General features: G+C 45.8%; 1 protein-coding gene across 2 annotated transcripts in view; it reads right to left on the bottom strand.

The window, feature by feature from the left end:
* Window positions 1-19,722, bottom strand: part of abcb6a (ATP binding cassette subfamily B member 6 (LAN blood group) a) — a 226,443-nt gene that overhangs the window by 158,654 nt on the left and 48,067 nt on the right. For both annotated transcript variants that reach the window (XM_068034765.1, XM_068034764.1), the window contains exons 7-8: window positions 16,772-16,893; window positions 8,988-9,097 (exon numbers count right to left, since the gene is read on the bottom strand). In XM_068034765.1, the coding sequence (XP_067890866.1) occupies window positions 8,988-9,097; window positions 16,772-16,893 (232 nt within the window). The remainder of the gene's footprint in view (window positions 1-8,987; window positions 9,098-16,771; window positions 16,894-19,722) is intronic.

Raw genomic sequence — 19,722 nt, 5'->3', positions numbered from 1 at the left:
TCTAAGGAAGACTGAAAAATTATGGCCAGTGCCTCTGTGATTTCCACCCTCACTTCCCTCAGTATCCTTGGATGCATCTCATCCCGCCATGGTGCTTTATCCATTTTACGTTCAGACAGTCTATCTAATACTTCCTCTTTATCAATTTTAAGCCCCTCTAGTGTCTGACTTGCCTCCTCTTTCAACATTGTCTGGGTTGCATCTTCTTCCTTGGTAAAGACAGATGCAAAATATTAATTTAATACCTCAGCTATAGCCTCTGCCTCCATGTGTAAATCCCCTTTATGGTCTCTAATCGGCCCCACTCCTTTTACCATTTATATGCCTATCGAAAACTTTGGGATTTCCTTTAATGCTAGTTGCCAGTCTCCTCTCATGCTCTCTCTTTGCTTCTCTTATTTGCTTTTTCACTTCCCCTCTGGACCTTCCACATTCAGCCTGGTTCTCAATAGTATTTTCTACCTGGCATCTGTCATAAGCACACTTTTTCTTCTTTATCTTAATCTCTACCTCTTTTGCCATCCAGGGAGCTCTGGATTTATTTTTGAAGGAACATACCTTGACTGTGCCCAAACTATCTCTTCTTTGAAGGTAGCCTATTGTTCGTCTACCAGTTTTCCTGCCAGCTTTTGACTCCAATTTATTCACCCCAGCTCCATTCCTACCCCACTGAAGTTGGCCTTCCCCCAGTTAATTATTCTGACCCTGGATTGCTCTTTGTCCTTTTCCATTGTTAGCCTAAATCTTATGACACAATGATCACTATCCCCTAAATGTTCTTCGACTGATTCTTGACCCACTTGGCCCACCTTATTCCCAGGAACCAGGTCTAGCAGTGCCTCCTTTCTCGTTAGACTAGCAACATGCTGTTGCAGAAATTTTTCCTGAGCACACTCTAGAAACTCTTGCCCTTTAGACTACTGTTATCCCAGTCTATAATTTGGATAATTAAAGTCCCCCATTAAAACTACCCTATACCTTTGTGCCTCTCTGTAGTTTCCTTGCAACTTTGTTCCTCCACGTCCTTCCCACTAACTGGTGGCCTATAGACAACACCGAGCAATATAAGTGCATCTTTTTTATTCCTTAGCTCTAGCCAAATAGATTCTGTCCTCGACCCCTCTGGGACATCCTTTTTCTCCAGCACTGCAATGCTCTCCTTAATCAATACTGCCACTCCTGCCCCTTTTTTCCCTTTTCTATCTTTCCTGAACACCTTGTATCCAGGAATATTTAACACCTAGTCCTGCCCTTCTTTGAGCCAGGTCTCTGTTATAGCCACCATGACATTCAATGGCATTAGCACTGCTGAATCCCCCACTAACATCATCCTGGGGGTTACCATTGACCAGAAACTGAACAGGAGTAGCCATATAAAGACTGTAGCTACAAGAGCAGATCAGATACTGGGAGTTCTGCAGCAGATACTCACTTCCTGACTCCCCAAATGCTAACCACCATCTACAAAGCACAAGTCAGGAATGTGAAGGAATACTCTCCACTTGCCTGAATGAGTGCAGCTCCAACAAGAAGCTCAACACCATCCAGGACAAAACAGTCCACTTGATCGTCACCCCAACCACCACCTTTTTTTTAGTTTAGAGATACAGCACTGAAACAGGCCCTTCAGCCCACCGTGTCTGTGCCGACCATCAACCACCCATTTATACTAATCCTACACTAATCCCATATTCCTACCACATCCCCACCTATCCCTATATTTCCCTACCACCTACCAATACTAGGGGCAATTTCTAATGGCCAATTTACCTATCAACCTGCAAGTCTTTTGGCGTGTGGGAGGAAACCGGAGCACCCGGAGGAAACCCACGCAGACACAGGGGGAACTTGCAAACTCCACACAGGCAGTACCCGGAATTGAACCCGGGTCGCTGGAGCTGTGAGGCTGCGGTGCTAACCACTGCGCCACTGTGCCGCCCTAAACAGTCACTCCCTCCACCACCGATGCACAGTGGCAGCGGTGTGTACCATCTACAAGATACACTGCAGCAACTCACCAAGGCTCCTTCAACAGCACCTTCCAAGCCTGCGACCTCTACCGCCTAGAAGGACAAGGGTAGCAGTGCAGGGAACACCACCAACTGCAAGTTCCCCTCCAAGCGCCACACAACATCCTGATTTGGAACTATATCGCCGTTCTTTTACTGTCAAAATCCTGGATCTCCCTTTCTAACATCACTGTGGGAGTACCTGCACCAGATGGACTGCAACAGTTAAAGAAGGCGGCTCACTACAACATTCTCAAGGGCAATTAGGGGTGGCCAACAAATTCTGCCCTTGCCAGCAACGTCCACATCCATGAAAGAATTATTTTAAAACTGGCATTCCTCTTTCGAGATTCCCGACCAATTTGAGCAGGCGGGCTTGATCATGAGCCACACCATTTAAAGGGACTCTGGCAGGGTCAGAATGGATACATGCTACAATTATCAGCAACGTCAATGATAGATAAGATAGAGTTTCAACGTGGGAAGGCAACCGCTCCCTCGACCAGCCCAGCCCCTCTGTTGTCTGAGGCATCCCTGGAGTTCATGAAGAGATATTCTTCCCAGCCGATGTGAGGAAGAGGCCAGCCTCTGAATTGAAGCACACGTGGCTGGAAGTGGCTAAAGAGGTGAGCTGCAGAAGAGTGGACTCGCGCTCACAGATACAGTATCGTAAGAGGTTCAATAACCTCTGGAAAGGTGACTGGCATACGAACATACGAAATAGGAGCAGATGTTGGCCATTTGGCCCCTCTAGCCTGCTCCGCCATTCAATAAGATCACGGCTGATCAGTTTGTCTCGAATTGCACACTCCCATCTACTTCTGATAACCTTTGATCCCCTTGCTTAACAAGAATCTATCTACCCCGCCTTAAAAATATTCAATGACCCTACCTCCACCACCTTCTAAGGCAGAGTTCCAAAGTTTCAGAACCCTGAGAGAAACAATTTCTCATCTCTGTCCTAAAAAGGTGACCCCCAATTTTAAAACAGCATCCCTAGTTCTGGACTCTCCACAGCAGGAAACATCCTTCCCACATCCGCCTTGTCAAGACCGTTCAGGATCTTATATACTTCAATCAAGTCTTCCCTCACGCTCCTAAATGCCAGTGAAAGCAAGCCCAGTCTATCCAACATTTCCTCATAAGACAACCTGCTCATTCCAGGTATCAATCTAGTGTCGTAAGTAGTGAAGTAGTTAGATTACAGAATGATATAGATGGGCTGGTAAGATGGGCGGAGCAGGGCCAAATGGAATTTAATCTTGAGAAGTGTGAGGTGATGCATTTTGGGAGGACTAACAAGGCAAGGGAATATACAATGGATGGTAGGACCCTAGGAAGTACAGAAGGACCTTGGTGTACTTGTCCATAGATCACTGAAGGCAGCAGCACAGGTAGATAAGGTGGTTCGGAAGGCATTTGGGATACTTGCCTTTATTAGCCGAGGCACAGAATATAAGAGCAGGGAGGTTATGATGGAGCTGTATAAAACACTAGTTAGGCCACAGCTGGAGTACTGTGTACAGTTCTGGGCACCACACTATAGGAAGGATGTGATTGCACTGGAGAGGGTGCAGAGGAGATTCACCAGGATGTTGCCTGGGCTGGAGCATTTCAGCTACGAAGAGAGACTGAAAAGGTTAGGAACAAAAACAAGAAATGCCGGATTCACTCAGCAGGTCTGGCAGCATCTGTGGAAAGAGAAGCAGAGTTAACGTTTCGGGTCAGTGACCCTTCTTCGGAACTGACAAATATTAGAAAAGTCACAGATTATAAACAAGTGAGGTGGGGGTTGAGCAAGAGATAACAAAGGAGAAGGTGCAGATTAGACCAGGCCACATAGCTGACCAAAAGGTCACGGAGCAAAGGAAAACAATATGTTAATGGTGTGTTGAAAGACAAAGCATTAGTACAGATTAGGTGTGAATATACTGAATATTGAACATCAGCAAGTGCAAACCTGAAGAACAACCTGAAAAAAACAGTGGGTAAGCAAACTGAACCAACTAAGATGAAATGAAATAAATGCAAAAAAAGATTGTAAAAAATGTAAAAAGGAATGCAAAAAAAAGGAAGAAAAAAATGACTAAAAATGAAAGTAAAGTGGGGGGCTGTCATGCTCTGAAATTATTGAACTCAATGTTCAGTCCGGCAGGCTGTAGTGTGCCTAATCGGTAGATGAGATGCTGTTCCTCGAGCTTGCGTTGATGTTCACTGGAACACTGCAGCAATCCCAGGACAGAGATGTGAGCATGAGAGCAGGGGGGAGTGTTGAAATGGCAAGCAACCGGAAGCTCAGGGTCCTGCTTGTGGACTGAGCGGAGATGTTCCGCAAAGCGGTCACCCAGTCTGCGCTTGGTCGGTTAGGGTTGTTTTCCTTAGAGCAGAGAAGGCTGAGGGAGATATACAAAATTATGAGGGGCATTGATAGGTTACATAGGAAGAAACTTTTTCCCTATGCGGAGGGGTCAATAACCAAGGGGCACAGATTTAAAGTAAGGGGCAGGAGGTTTAGAGGGGATTTGAGGAAAAATGTTTTCACCCAGAGGGTGGTTGGAATCTGGAACGCACTGCCTGAAGAGATGGTTGAGGCAGGAACCATCACAACCTTTAAGAAGTATTTGAATGAGCACTTGAAACGCCATAGCATACAAAGCTATGGGCCAAATGCTGGAAAATGGGATTAGAATAATTAGATGCTTGATGGCCGGCATGGACATGATGGGCCGAAGGGCCTGTTTCTGTGATGAATAACTCTATGACTCTAAATCTCCTCTGAACCATCTCCAACACATTTATATCCTTGCTTAAATAAGGAGACCAAAACTGCACACAGTATTCAAGATGTGGTCTCACCAATGCCCTGTATAACTTAAGTATAACATCCTTACTTCATTTTCAATTCCTCTCATAATAAAGGATAGCATTCCATTAGCCTTCTTTATTACTTGCTGAACCTGCATACTAATCTTTTGCGACACATGCACTAGAGCACCTAGATCCCTCTGCACCTCGGAGTTCAGTAGTCGTTCTCCGTTTAAGTAATACTCTGCTTTTTTATTCTTCCCGTCAAAGTGAACAACTTCACCTTTTCCCACATAATACTCCATCTGCCAGATTCTTGCCCACTCACTCAACCTATCTATATCGGTCTGCAACCTCCTTATTTCATCTTCACAACATACTTTCCTACCTATCTTTGTGTCATCTGCAAATTTAGCTACCATGCCATCGCACAGTACGTCAAGGAATTCCCCTTTATCCACGGCAAATGTTACTCCTTCAAAGAACTCCAATAAATTGGTTAAACATGATCTCCCTTTCATAAAGCCATGCTGACTATTCCCGATTACCTTGAGTTTTTCTAAGTGCCCTTAATGATCGATTCTAACACCTTCCCCACGACAGCCGTCAAGCTAACGGGCCTATTTTCTGCCTCCCCGCCCTTCTTTAATAGAGGGGTTATATTTGTTATTTTCCAGTCTGATGGAACCTTTCCAGAATCTAGTGAATTTTGAAAAATTGCCAATCACATCTACTACCTCATTAGCCACCTCTTTTAAGACCCTAGGATGAGCCCATCGGGACCCGGAGACTTGTCAGCCCACAGCTTGATCAGTTTGGTCACTACCGCTTCCCTGGTAATTGTAATTTCACCAAGTTCCTCTCTTCCTTCCACCTTCTGATTTACAGCTATTACTGGAATGTTTTTTATATCCTCTATAGTGAAGACAGAGCAAAATATTTGTTTATTTCATCTGCCATTTCCTTATTATCTACTATTAACTCCCCATTCTCACTTTACTTACGCTTTTCCTTTTTAAATACCTGTAGAAACTCTTGCTATCCATTTTTACATTTCTAGCTAGCTTCCTCTCATACTCTAATTTCTTTCTCCTGATTAACCTTTTAGTCATTCTCTGCCATTCTTTATATTCTGACCAATCATCTTACCTACCACTCATCTTTGCGCAATTACATGCCTTTTCCTTAAGTTTGATGCTTTCTTTAACTTCTTTAGTTAACCATGGATGGTGTGTCCTCCCCTGCGAATTTTTCTTTATGGTAGGAATATACTTATCCTGAGTATTCTGAAATATCCCCTTGTATGTCTGCCACTACTTCTCTATTGATCTATCTCCAAGCCTAGCAATCCAGTTTAAGGGCCTGCTCGGGTCTGCAAATGAGACCTGACCCGAGCCCGACCCGAGTCCTTCTATTTTTTCCCGCGTCTGACCGGACCATCAGTTAACCTACCTTCCGTTTTTCACTTTGTTCCTTACCTGCACAAGCTTAAAATAACTGTAGCAAAACCACCTTTAAAGTCCAAAAAGTAAATTCACATTAAAGTCACTTACCTGAGGTGGTAACAGAGCGTGTCCGATCTGGCCTGAACCGACCCGAGCCCGAATGCCAGACCAAGAAGTGCAACCCGAACCCTATATGTTGTCAGATCCCGTCGGGTTCGGGTCGGGTAGCAGGCCTTTAACCCAGTTCACTTCAGCTAGCTCAGCTTTCATGCCCACCTAGTTGCCCTTATTTCAGTTTAAAATACTAGTCTTAGACCCACTCTTCTCTCTTTCAAATTCAATGTAAAGTTCAATCATATTGTGGTCGCTGCTACCGAGAGGTGCCTTTACTCATTAATTAATCCTGTCACATTACACAATACCAAGTCTAATATAACCTGCTCTCTGGTTGGATCCAGAACATGCTGCTCTAAGGAACTATCTCAAAAGCATTCTATGAACTGCTCATTCAGGCTACTATTGTCAATCTGTTTTTTCCAGTTTAAATGTAGATTAAAATCACCCATGATTACTGCATGTCACATTCAAGTGTTAGTTCCCTCATTATGACTTCACCAGCCTTCTCTTTCACAGCACTCCTCAGACCAAGACAATTTGCTGCTCATTCTTCTCTATCGAGACACTTCCTCACATCCCCTTCTGACACTTACCCTCATCTTATTGTTATCTCACACCAATCCCTCACAGTCACCCTCATAAATGTTGTCCATCCATCCTCTCACGACAATCCATTTCTCATATTTAAACCACTTTCAGAAGAGAGCAAAAACTCCAGGGGGAGGCAGAGAACTGGGGTGGCCCTCCAGTAATTGCCACCCTGATCATGGGTAGGGAGGACAATTAGAAATCGGCAGACCATCGGAGTTCATGGCCATTGGAGATAGAGTTGGTGGCCTCCCAGATACCTCATGACAAAATTAAATCCTACACAGCCAAATGCACAAAACAATCACTCATGTTGATGTGATGTCACCTGTACCTGAAATATGATTACCTACACAATGATGACTTTGAATTCTGTCCCCTTTTCAATTCTAATTTATATCTTTCATCTCCCAAAAGGTCCTTCAAGCGTGACATTGGAGCTAGTGTAGGAGGAAGCTGAGAAGTCTGCAGATAGGTTGTGCATTCTGAGAAAGTACCATCACATGACTCAGGCGCACCATCCACCAGGTCATACAGCTTCCAAGGCAGGTAACTGATCTGTCACAAGGTGTCCCACATATCACAAGTGAACAGGAGGATGTGCTTGAGACAGACATCTGTGGAAAGCCTAGCAAGCCATTCAGTTCAAAGGCAATTAGTGGTTGGCAACAAATGCTGGCCGAGTCAGTAATGCCCACATTCCACAAACGAATAAAAAAAATCTTCAGAGAATACTTTTCTGTACAGTTAAATCACCGATGTGCCTCTCCCATGGGGGTTTCCTGCCTGTCTCGAAACACACGCCAGTAAACAGTGGAAGTCAGTGAGTACATGTCGGGTTCCCGTGCCCCGGCATTTTTTTCCTTCTTTAACGGTTCCCCCACCCACCTTTTAAGGTTAAAATACCACCTTCAGTGTTGCGCCTACTGCATTCTCCCTCACCTCTTGAGTCAGAGTCACGTGTTCAAGCCCCACTCAAGAGACCCGAGCATAAAATCCAACCTGTCCTTGGTGCCCTGGCCAATATTAATTGCTCAATCAACATCTCTAAAAACAGATTATCTGGTTATTTATCACTTTGCTGTTGGTGGGAGCTTGCTGTATGCAAATTGGCTTCTGCGTTTTCTACATTACAACAGTGACCACACTTATGGGGAGGTGTTGGCATAGTGGTAATGTTACTGGACTAGTAACCTAGAATAGCAGGCTTATGCTCAGGGGGCATGGGTTCGAATCCCACCACAGAAGATGGTGGAATTTGAATTCAATTAATAAAGCTGGAAGTAAAAAGCTACTTGAATGGTGGCCATGAAATCACTGTCAATTGTAAAAACCCATCTGGTTCAATGATTCCCTTTAGGGAAGGAAATCTGCTGTCCTTACCTGGTCTGGCCTACATATGATTCCAGACCCACAGCAATGTGGTTAACTCTTAAACGACCTCTGAAATGGCCTAGTGAGCCACTCAGTTCAAGGGCAATTAGGGATGGGCAATAAATGCTGGCCTAGCCAGCGCCGCCCACATCCCATGAACAAATAACAAAAACTTCAAAAGTCCTTCAATGGCGGAAAAATGCTTTGGAACATCCTGAGGTCATGAAAGGCACAAGTGGACAAGTTCTTTCTTTCTTTTTCTTTATCCCAGTACTGAGGTGAAACTGAAGCACGATGGCCACCAGACAGGAGTGAATTAGCCACGACTTGGCGCCGGCATGAACAAAACAAAGCAAGAATCAAAACTTTGGTAAGATAACCTGCTGCATCGCCCCATGCTCTCCTTCTTTCAGTAATTGCTTAGTAACTCAATCCTCTCCCTTCCATCACCGCAGCAACCCCTTAGCACCTCTTTCTCCTCTACCAGCCCTTCTACATTGTGTCTCTTGCTTCCACCCCACCTCTCCTAACATCCCCCCACCAAACCCCCTGCTACCCCCGCCCCAGTAGCGATCATTCAACATCTCCCACTCCCCTCCAGTGACTGCTGAACACCTGAAGAGCAACAACCTGGTCAAATCAACATTACCGTCTCAAAGTTGAGCAAAGAGTCAACAGCCTTGGACTTTGCTTCATTGTCCCTGGTATTCATTTCTCTCCTGTATTTTGTTCTCCATTCAGTTATCACAATGGTTATGGCTGCAAGTCAAAGGAACAGCACCAATTAACATGAAACAGTGATGTGGCTTTTGCCAGCAATGCCAACATCCTCCACTTAAACCCACAGGCTAGCAGCTCAGGTCTTAACATCAGTTACAATGAATGGAAATATGTAGACCCATCCCAACAAGGAACCTGATGGTGACTGTACTTGTCGGTGTCCAGATAATAACAGATAGAGGATGCAAGGAGGCTTCAAGGGGATTTGGACAGACTAAGTGAATGGGCAAGAACATGACAGATGGAATATAATGTGAATAAGTGTGAAAAAACAGAAAGACAGAGTATTTCTTAAAAGGTGAGAGACTGGGCAGTGTTGATGTCCTTGTTCATGAGTCACTAAAAGCTAGTATGCAGGTGCAGCAAGAAATTAGGAAAGCTCATAAGAACATACGAACATATGAATTAGGAGAAGGAATAGGCCACTCAGCCCCTCATGCCTGCTCCACCATTTAATAAGATCATGGCTGATCTGATTGCAACCTCAACACAACATTCCCGCCTACTCCCAATAATCTTTCAACACCTTGCTTATCAAGAATCTATCTTTTTTGTCTTAAAAATATTCAAAACTCTGCTTCCAAAGCCTTTTGAGGAAGAAAGTTCCAAACACTCACGACCTTCTGAGAAAAAATTTCTCTTTTTTTATTCGTTCGAGGGATGTGGCCATCGCTGGCTAGGCCAGCATTTATTGTCCATCCCTAACTGCCATTGAGAAGGTGGTGGTGAGCTGCCTTCTTGAACTGCGGCAGTCCATGTGGGGTAGGTACAACCCCACAATGCACAATGTTTTTAGGAAGGGAGTTCCAGGGCTTTGACCTAGCGACAGTGAAGGAATGGCGATATAGTTCCAAGTCAGGATGGGAACTTGCAGGTGGTGGTGTTCCCATGCATCTGCTGCTCGTCCTCTACGTGGTAGAGGTCATGGGTTTGGCAAGGTGCTGCCTGAGTAGCCTTAGTAAGTTGATGCAGTGCATCTTGTAGTTGGTACACACTGCTGCCACTGTGCGTTGGTGGTGGAGGGAGTGCCAATCAAGTGGGCTGCTTTGTCCTACCTGATGTCGAGCTTCTTGAGTGTTGTTGGAGCTGCACCCATCCAGGCAAGTGGAGAGTATTCCATCACACTCCTGACTTGCGCCTTGTAGATGGTGGACAGGTTTTGGGGAGTCAGGAGGTGAGTTACTCGCCGCAGGATTCCTCGCCTCTGACCTGCTCTTGTAGCCACGGTATTTATATGGCTACTCCAGTTCATCCACACTATTACCAAGAGCGCCTAGTTCCATCCCCAAAATTTCACTTGACTCCACCCTCTTCAGTTAAACTGTTGTTGAAACCCTCATCCCACACCTTTGTTACCTCTTGACTTGACTATTCCAAGACCCTCCTGGCCAGCCTCCCACCTTATACTGTCCTTAATCTGAAAGTCATTCAAAACTCTGCTGCCTGTGCTCTAACTCGCCCCATTCGCTCAAAACCCCTGTACTCGCTGATCTACATTGGCTCCTGGTTAAGCAATGCCTCGATTTAAAAATTCGCATCCTTGTTATCTCTGTAATTTCCTCCAAACCTACAGCCCTCCATGACATCTGCGCTCCTCCAATTCTGGCTATTGCGCATCCCTGATTTCCATTGTTCCACCTTCGGTCGCCGTGCCATCAGCTGTCAAGGCCCTAAGTTCTGGAATTTCCTCTCTAAACCTGTCCGCCTCACTTTCCCCCTTTAAGGCACTTTTTAAAACCTACCTGGCCATCTGCCCCAATATCGACTTGATTTCAATTTGTCTTGATAATGCTCCTGTGAAGCACCTTCGGGAGTTTCACAATGTTAAAGGCGCTATATAAACACAAGTTGTTGTTGCTGTTGATAGTGTGAAAGATATGCGGTGTGAAAGATATGTGGTGCAGGTTTAAGGTCTTTCTTTCTTTCTTTTTTTCTTTTGGGCCTCCTTATCTCGAGAGACAATGGATACGCGCCTGGAGGTGGTCAGTGGTTTGTGAAGCAGCGCCTGGAGTGTTTAAGGTACCCTGACACAAAAGTACCTTTAGAAATCCACCAAGAAAGTGTGCTTCACATGGCACAGCATTTTCTCATGACTTTAGCTGACTGTGAACAATTCCCATTATTGTTGTGTCCTGCGACTACCAGGATGATAGAAAGCAAAACAGATGGATCTTGGCCTTTTCCCATCTAGCAATTCCTAAGTTCCTGAGGCAAAGAGAAGCTAATTAATGTGCTCATTCAGTTCTCATTTGCTACTATAAACGATGTATGAAAGTGTCAGCTTACTGCCCTCGTAATGGTTTTCCTGACAATCAGCCCTTTGATATCAGACATTACAAACACAGCAAAGCGTGGCCAGGCACAACCCCCTCAATTACCTATTGTCGGGACAAGACACATTCTCTGCTTTCAGCTCTTTTGTCAATAAGAGGTGAAATGGTTCTCTTTCATGTTTTCTGCATCTCAGACATTAAAGACAAAATAGCCGGCTTTTCTAACAAAGGGAGTGATGTTCGATTACATGGAAAAGCCCTCGAGGTTGCACTTTGCGCTTCATCTGAGCAGACTCTCTCCCAAGAACACAGGATTTAATTATCAGCAGAAAGCATTTTTTTTCCGCTCCGAGGAGTGACTGAGTGATGTAAGAGGAGACCACTTTAAAAGCCAGAGATTCCATTGTGCTGCCGACAAACAGTAGAACACAAATCAAATAGCATCACATGACCTTTAATGAGACAGGAACTGCATTACCAACTATAAACTCTTAAAGTTACAGAGTGCTCTTCTTTTAGTATCTACACTGTACCATTAAGTACCTCCAGGGCAGGTCCAATGTGAGTTAGATACAGAGTAAAGCTCCGTCGGTCCAGTGAGATGCGATGACCTCTCCCACCGACAAAGGCAACCCGTGGCGCCCAATCTCTACGCCAATTGAGCTGGGCTTATAACCTGTAACTGCTGCCTTCTGTGTTGTTTTGGTCGCTGTGAGGCGACTATGGAGTGACCTCTCCATGGCACATGCCTGGGCAGATGTATGGAGGTTGTGAGTTGCCCAAGCGTCAAAACCCCCCTCTCGCCCTTTCCAGTGGGATCTAAAGGAGTGCAGAGCACGACGTTTGGCACCGGTATGGCTGCAGGAACTGCCGGAAACATGCCAAAGGTGACACATGACCGCCTTCGGGGTTCTGCTCCGGATTTTCTGTTAGGGTTTACTCCCTTAGCCTTGGTCTCTCCCGAGACACCCACAAGGCAGTGGGGTTGTTAGGGCCCCTGCTCAGGGGCAGGTGGATGCCGGTGGGGGGAAGGGGGTGTGAAGGGAGGGGGTGTGAAGGGAAGGGGTGCAGTGGGAAGGGGTAGAAGGAAGGGGGTGCGAGGGGGAGCTGGGAAGGGGACTGCAGGGGGGTAGGGGAGGGGGTGCAGGGGAAGGGGGTGAGGGGAAGATGGTGCGAAGGGGGAGCTGGGAAGGGGGTGCGATGAAAAGGGGGGGGTGGGGGAATTCCCAGCACAGCAACTCGATTGGATTTCATGGGTACTGAAAATGGGAGGTCGATACCTGTTTTTAATGGTTTGTAAACTTGTAAACGCCTGAAAGATGAAGGAGCGAGGTTGCTGCTCCCGAGCCGGCGGAAATCTCAGTTGTCCGTCCAGAGTGTCGAGTGTGAACGGCGGCGCGGCCATGTCCGGCTCCAGGGAGGAGGCCACTCCTCGGCGTCCCAAAAGCATGAGGAAAGATTCGAGTGCGGCGCCGCTGCTCAGTTCCCCCGTCATCGATGCCGGAGAAGCCGCAGCGCGTTTCAGGCGTTCACCAATAAATCCGGCATCGATATCGAAGCTACCGCCCGCCTCACACCGGGCTGCCCCTGTCAGTAAGGTTCTGTCCTGCCACAGTCCACCTGCTTCAATGGGTGCTTGGAGCTCAGGGTCATTGCCCGACAAATGGACTGTAACATTGCACCAAACAGCATGACAAAAAAAGGAAAGAAGGTACCAGCCCTTCGTTTTGCAAGCTGGAATGTCAGAACTCTGTGTCCTGGCCTGTCGGAAGACCTTACACAAATCAACGATTCTCGGAAGACCGCCATCATTAACAACGAGCTCAGCAGACTCAATGTGGACATTGCAGCACTTCAGGAGACACGCCTCCCTGCGAGCGGATCTCGAAGAGAACAAGACTACACCTTCTTCTGGCAGGGTAGGGATCCTGAAGAACCAAGATAGCATGGAGTGGGCTTTGCCATCTGAAACTCTTTGCTCAGCATGATAGAGCCACCCTCAAATGGCTCGGAACACATACAGTCCATCTGACTGCTCACTGCCTCTGGTCCAGTACACCTACTCAGCATCTATGCTCCAACACTCTGCTCCCCACCTGAAGCTAAAGACCAGTTCTACGAGGAACTCCATAATATCATTCGTAGCATGCCCAATACCGAACACCTGTTCCTGCTGGGTGATTTTAATGCCAGGATTGGGGCTGACCATGACTCATGACCCTCCTGCCTTGGGCACTATGCATTGGAAGGATGAATGAGAATGGACAGAGACTGCTTGAGTTGTGTATCTCTCATAACCTCTGCATCACCAATTCGTTCTTTCATACTAAACCCTGTCACCAGGTTTCTTGGAGGCACCCAAGATCGCGTCGTTGGCACCAGCTGGACCTCATCGTCACAAGGCGAGCCTTTTTAAACAGCGTTCAAATCACACGCAGCTTCCACAGTGCGGACTGTGACACCGACCACACCCTGGTGTGCAGCAAGGTTAGACTCAAACCAAAGAAGCTGCATCACTCCAAGCAGAAGGGCCGCCCGCGCATCAACACTGGCAGAATTTCTCATCCACAGCTGTTACATAGGTTTCTAAATTCACTTGAAAAAGCCCTTCAGAACACTCCGACAGGGGATGCAGAGACCAAGTGGGCCCACATCAGAGACGCCATCTATGACTCAGCAATGACCACCTATGGCAAACATGTGAAGCGGAATGTAGACTGGTTTCAATCTCACTTTGAAGAGCTGGAACCTGTCATAGCCACTAAGCGCAGTGCACTGCTGAACGACAAGAACGCCTCCAGCGAGTTGACATCCGTAGCAGTTAAAGCAGCCAGAAGAGCTGCACAAAGAACAGCCAGGCACTGCACAAATGACTACTGGCAACACCTATGCAGTCATATTCAGCTGGCCTCTGACACCGGAAACATCAGAGGAATGTATGATGGCATTAAGAGAGCTTTTGGGCCAACCATCAAGAAGATCACCCCCCTCAAATCTAAATCAGGGGACATAATCACTGACCAATGCAAGCAAATGGACCGCTGGGTTGAGCACTACCTAGAACTGTACTCCAGGGAGAATGTTGTCACTGAGACCGCCCTCAATGCAGCCCAGTCTCTACCAGTCATGGATGAGCTGGACATACAGCCAACAAAATCAGAACTCAGTGATGCCATTGATTCTCTAGCCAGCGGAAAAGCCCCTGGGAAGGATGGCATTACCCCTGAAATAATCAAGAGTGCCAAGCCTGCTATACTTTCAGCACTATATGAACTGCTTTGCCTATGCTGGGACGAGGGAGCAGTACCAGAGGACATGCACGATGCCAATATCATCACCCTCTATAAGAACAAGGGTGACCGCAATGACTGCAACAACTACCGTGGAATCTCCCTGCTCAGCATAGTGGGGAAAATCTTCGCTCGAGTCGCTTTAAACAGGCTCCAGAAGCTGGCTGAGCACGTCTACTCTGAGGCATAGTGTGGCTTTCGAGCAGAGAGATCCACCATTGACATGCTGTTTTCCCTTCACCAGCTACAGGAGAAATGCCGTGAACAACAGATGCCCCTCTACGTTGCTTTCATTGATCTCACCAAAGCATTTGACCTCATCAGCAGACGTGGTCTCTTCAGACTACTAGCAAAGATCGGATGTCCATCAAAGCTACTAAGTATCATCACCTCATTCCATGACAATATGAAAGGCACAATTCAGCATAGCGTCGCCTCATCAGACCCCTTTCCTATCCTGAGTGGCATGAAACAGGGCTGTGTTCTCACACCTACACTGTTTGGGGTCTTCTTCTCTCTGCTGCTCTCACATGCGTTCACGTCTTAAGAAGGAATTTTCCTCCAGACAAGATCAGGTGGCAGGTTGTTCAACCTTGCCCGTCTAAGAGCGAAGACCAAAGTACGGAAAGTCCTCATCAGGGAACTCCTCTTTGCTGACGATGCTGCTTTAACATCTCACACTGAAGAGTGTCTGCAGAGACTCATCGACAGGATTGTGGCTGCCTGCAACGAATTTGGCCTAACCATCAGCCTCATGAAAACGAACATCATGGGACAGGACGTCAGAAATGCTCCATCCATCAATATTGGCGACCACGCTCTGGAAGTGGTTCAAGAGTTCACCTACCTAGGCTCAACTATCACCAGTAACCTGTATCTCGATGCAGAAATCAACAAGCGCATGGGAAAGGCTTCCACTGCTATGTCCAGACTGGCTAGACTGTGGGAAAATGGCGCACTGACACGGAACACAAAAGTCCGAGTATATCAAGCCTGTGTCCTCAGTACTTTGCTCTACGGCAGTGAGGCCTGGACAACGTATGTCAGCCGAGAGCGACGTCTCAATTCATTCCATCTTCGCTGCCTCCGGAGAATCCTTGGCATCAGGTGGCAGGACCGTATCTCCAACACAGAAGTCCTCAAGGTGGCCAACATCCCCAGCATATACACCCTACTGAGCCAGCGGCGCTTGAGATGTCTTGGCCGTGTGAGCCGCATGGAAGATGGCGGGATCCCCAAGGACACATTGTACAGCGAGCTTGTCACTGGTATCAGACCCACTGGCCGTCCATGTCTCCACTTTAAAGACGTCTGCAAACGCGACATGAAGTCCTGTGACATTGATCACAAGTCGTGGGAGTCAATTGCCAGCGATCGCCAGAGCTAGCGGGCAGCCATAAAGGCAGGGCTAAAGTGTGGCGAGTGGAAGAGACTTAGCAGTTGACAGGAAAAAAGACAGAAGCGCAAGGGGAGAGCCAACTGTGTCACAGCCCCGACAACCAATTTCATCTGCAGCGTCTTGTCACTCTAGAATTGGCCTTTATAGCCACTCCAGGCGATGCTTCACAAACCATTGACCACCTCCAGGCGCTTACCCATTGTCTCTCGAAACAAGGAGGCCAAAGAAGAAGAAGAAAGCTCCGTCTGCACTGTCCCATCAAACACTCTCTGGGCAGGTACAGCAGCGCGTTAGGCACAGAGTAAACCTCCCTTTACACTGTCCGATCAAACACGCCCAGAGTGGGTACAGCACATGTTGGGCTTACATATGGAAAATGAATCTGTGTTTTTGCTCAACAAGGTGCCTTAATTCCAAAAGTGGAAGTAAAGATCCTCCTGTGCGAATGTACATTTCCATTTTCTACAACCTCAGTGCCCTCAGTCTCACCGAGTCAGACTGAAAATTGTAAGTTTTTAACTGCAGCAGTTGGCCTTGGCTGGATAAAGGAATTGTTAAGCATTTAGCCACTCTCAGCCCAAGTTTTAAAGAATGTGATGTTTCTTATTACGAGCATTTAAACACTAAATCAGCAACAATTTACTCTCAGATAGTATAAAAGAAGAATTTACTTGCTGGTTCGGACACTTACTTAAGTACAGCGTCATGCAAACAAAGACAATGAGCCCAAACCAGGCATTGAAGTTCGTGGTGAAGTAAATAATGCCAATGATGATGTCGGCAATTGTCGGGAAGATGCTGAAAACAATGTAGCTGGAAAATAAAGTTTAAGTTTATTTATCATTGGATGAAGCACGATTACAATTAAAAACTTTAAGCTTGAGTGCAGACTCTCACTGCATTTAAAAATTTGAGGGGCTATTTTACTGAACTTTTGCTATTTTTATAGTCACAAGTATAACGAATTCTTAGACAAAGTAGTAAAGAGTATCTTTTTTATTCCTTCATGGAATGTGGGTGTCGCTGGCAAGGCCAGCATTTATTGCCCATCCCTAATTTCCCTCCAGAAGGTGGTGGTGAGCTGCCTGCTTATCTCTTTATTTCTGCACTCTATACCTTATTTATGAAACCCAAAATACTACTGGCTTTTTATATAATGGCTTTATTTACCTTCACTTTCAGAAAATTTAGTATTCAGAGCCCTAGGTCATTGATTATTCACAGCCTTCAGTGTCTTATCATTGGTTATTTTTTTCCCTCCAAAGCCAAATGCTCAATTCTCCACATTCAAATGCATCTGTCACCGGTCTGTCTGCCTGCTAAGCAGCCTGTGCCTTATTACATCTCCCAGAAATACTGCAAAGTAGATCACATGTAATGAACTATGCTGTGCTGCGACTAATGGGTGGCGAAAAGCAGCTGTTATTTTCATAAAGCAAGATCTCAAAAACATCAACGAGGTGAATGACTAGCTAATCTGCTTTTAGTGGCATTAGTTGTAGGAGGAATGTTAGTTAGGAAACTACTGGCGAAGTGGTCTATATTGACTTCCAAAGGCATTTGATAAAGTGTCATATAATAAATAGGCTTGCCAGCAAAGTTGAAGGCCATGGAATAAAGGACAGTGGCAATATGGATACGAAGTTGGCTGAGTGACAGGAAACAGTGGTGAGCGGTTGTTTTTCAGACTGGTGTTTGCCACAGATCAGTACCAGGAACATTGTTTTTCTTGATATACATTAACCTAGACATAAGTGAACAGGACACAATTTCAAAATTTGCAGATGGCACAAAATTTGGAAGTATTCAACTCTTTGACTCTATTGTGAACTGTGAGGAGGATAGTGAGAGACTTCAAAAGGACATAGACAAGCTGGTGGAATGGGTGGACACGTGGCAAATGAAATTTAATGCAGAGAAGCATGAAGTGATACATTTTGGGAGGAAGAATGAGGAGAGGCAATATAAGCTAAAGTATACAATTCTAAAGGGGGTGCAGGAACAGAGAGACCAGGGGGTATATCTGCACAAATCATTGAAGGTGGCAGGGCAGGTCGAGAAAGTGGTTAGAAAAGTATATGGAATCCTGGGCTTTATAAATAAAGGCACAGAACACAAAAGCAAGGAAGTTACAACAAACCTTTACAAAACACTGCTTCAGCCTTAACTAGAGCATTGTGTCCAATTCTGGGTATTGCACTTTAGGAAGGATGTGAATGCTTTAGAGAGGGTGCAGAAAAGATTTAAGAGAATGGTTCCAGGGACAAGGGACTTCAGTTACAGAAGCTAGGGTGGTTTTCCTTAGAGATGGTTGAGCAGAGATTTGTTAGAGGCATTCAAAATCATGAGGGGTCCAGACAGAGTTGATAGAAAGAAATTATTCTCTTTGGCAGAAGGGTCGAGAACCAGAGGAGACAGATTTAAAGTGATTGGTAAAAGAACCAAAGGAGACATGAGGAAAAAAATTTTTACGCAACGAGTGGTTAGGATTTGAAATGGATTGCCCAAGTCTGTAGTGGAGGCAAATTTAATCGTGGCTTTCAAAAGGGAATTGGATAAGTACCTGAAGAAAAAAAAAATGCAGGGCTACAGGAAAAGGGCTGGGGAGTGGGACTAGCTAAAATGCTCTTCCAGGTTACCAGTAAGGGTACAATGGGCCAAATGGCCTCCTTCTATGCTGTAACCATTCTATGAGGAAACCAAAGTTCCAAGCTTATCTCTGAATTCTTTTCTTTCTTTTTCTTTTGGGCCTCCTTATCTCGAGAGACAATGGATACGCGCCTGGAGGTGGTCAGTGGTTTGTGAAGCAGCGCCTGGAGTGGCTATAAAGGCCAATTCTGGAGTGACAGGCTCTTCCACAGGTGCTGCAGAGAAATTTGTTTGTTGGGGCTGTTGCACATCTCTGAATACTGACAAGCAATCTTTAAATTCCAGGAACATCAGTGAACAGGCAATCAGGAATTCAGCTTAAGCTTTCATCCAAGCTATGGCAGTTCCGACAACACTGCACTCATCAGTACGGTATCAGGCTTGGTTCAGTGGTCACAAACTTGCCTCCGAGTCAGAAAGGTGTGGGTACAAGCCAAACTCATGAGATTTGAGCACATAGTTAAAGATCCTCTAGGGGGTAGCGATCAAAACACGGCAGAATTTCAAATTCAGTTTGAGGGCGAGCAACTCAGGTTTCAAAACAGTGTCCTCAACTTAAACAAGGCCAATTACAGAGGTCTGAAGAAAGAGTTGTCTAAAGCGGGCTGGAAAAATAGACTAAGTGGAAAGTCAGTGGATGAGTAGTGGCAGACATTTAAGCAGATATTTCATAACACTCAGTAAAAATTTATCCCGATCAAAAAGAAGGATTCAATGAGAAGGATGAACCACCTGTGGTGAACAAAGGCAGTTAAGGAGAGTATCCAATCAAAAACTAAGGCATACAAAGCGGCAAAAACTAGTGGTAGGCCAGAGGCTTGGGAATTTTTTTTTTAGGAACCAGCAGCGGATGACTAAAAAGCTAATAAAGAGGGAGAAAACTGATTATGAAAGTAAATTGGCAAGAAAGATAAAAACAAACAGCAAGAGGTTCTACGGGTGTGTAAAAAGAGAGTAGCTAAAGTGAGCGTGGGACCTATTTTTTATTCATCC

The sequence above is a fragment of the Heterodontus francisci genome, chromosome 7 (assembly GCF_036365525.1).
Source record: "Heterodontus francisci isolate sHetFra1 chromosome 7, sHetFra1.hap1, whole genome shotgun sequence".
NCBI classification, from domain to species: Eukaryota; Metazoa; Chordata; class Chondrichthyes; order Heterodontiformes; family Heterodontidae; genus Heterodontus; species Heterodontus francisci.
This window is presented reverse-complemented; position numbering and strand designations above follow the sequence as displayed.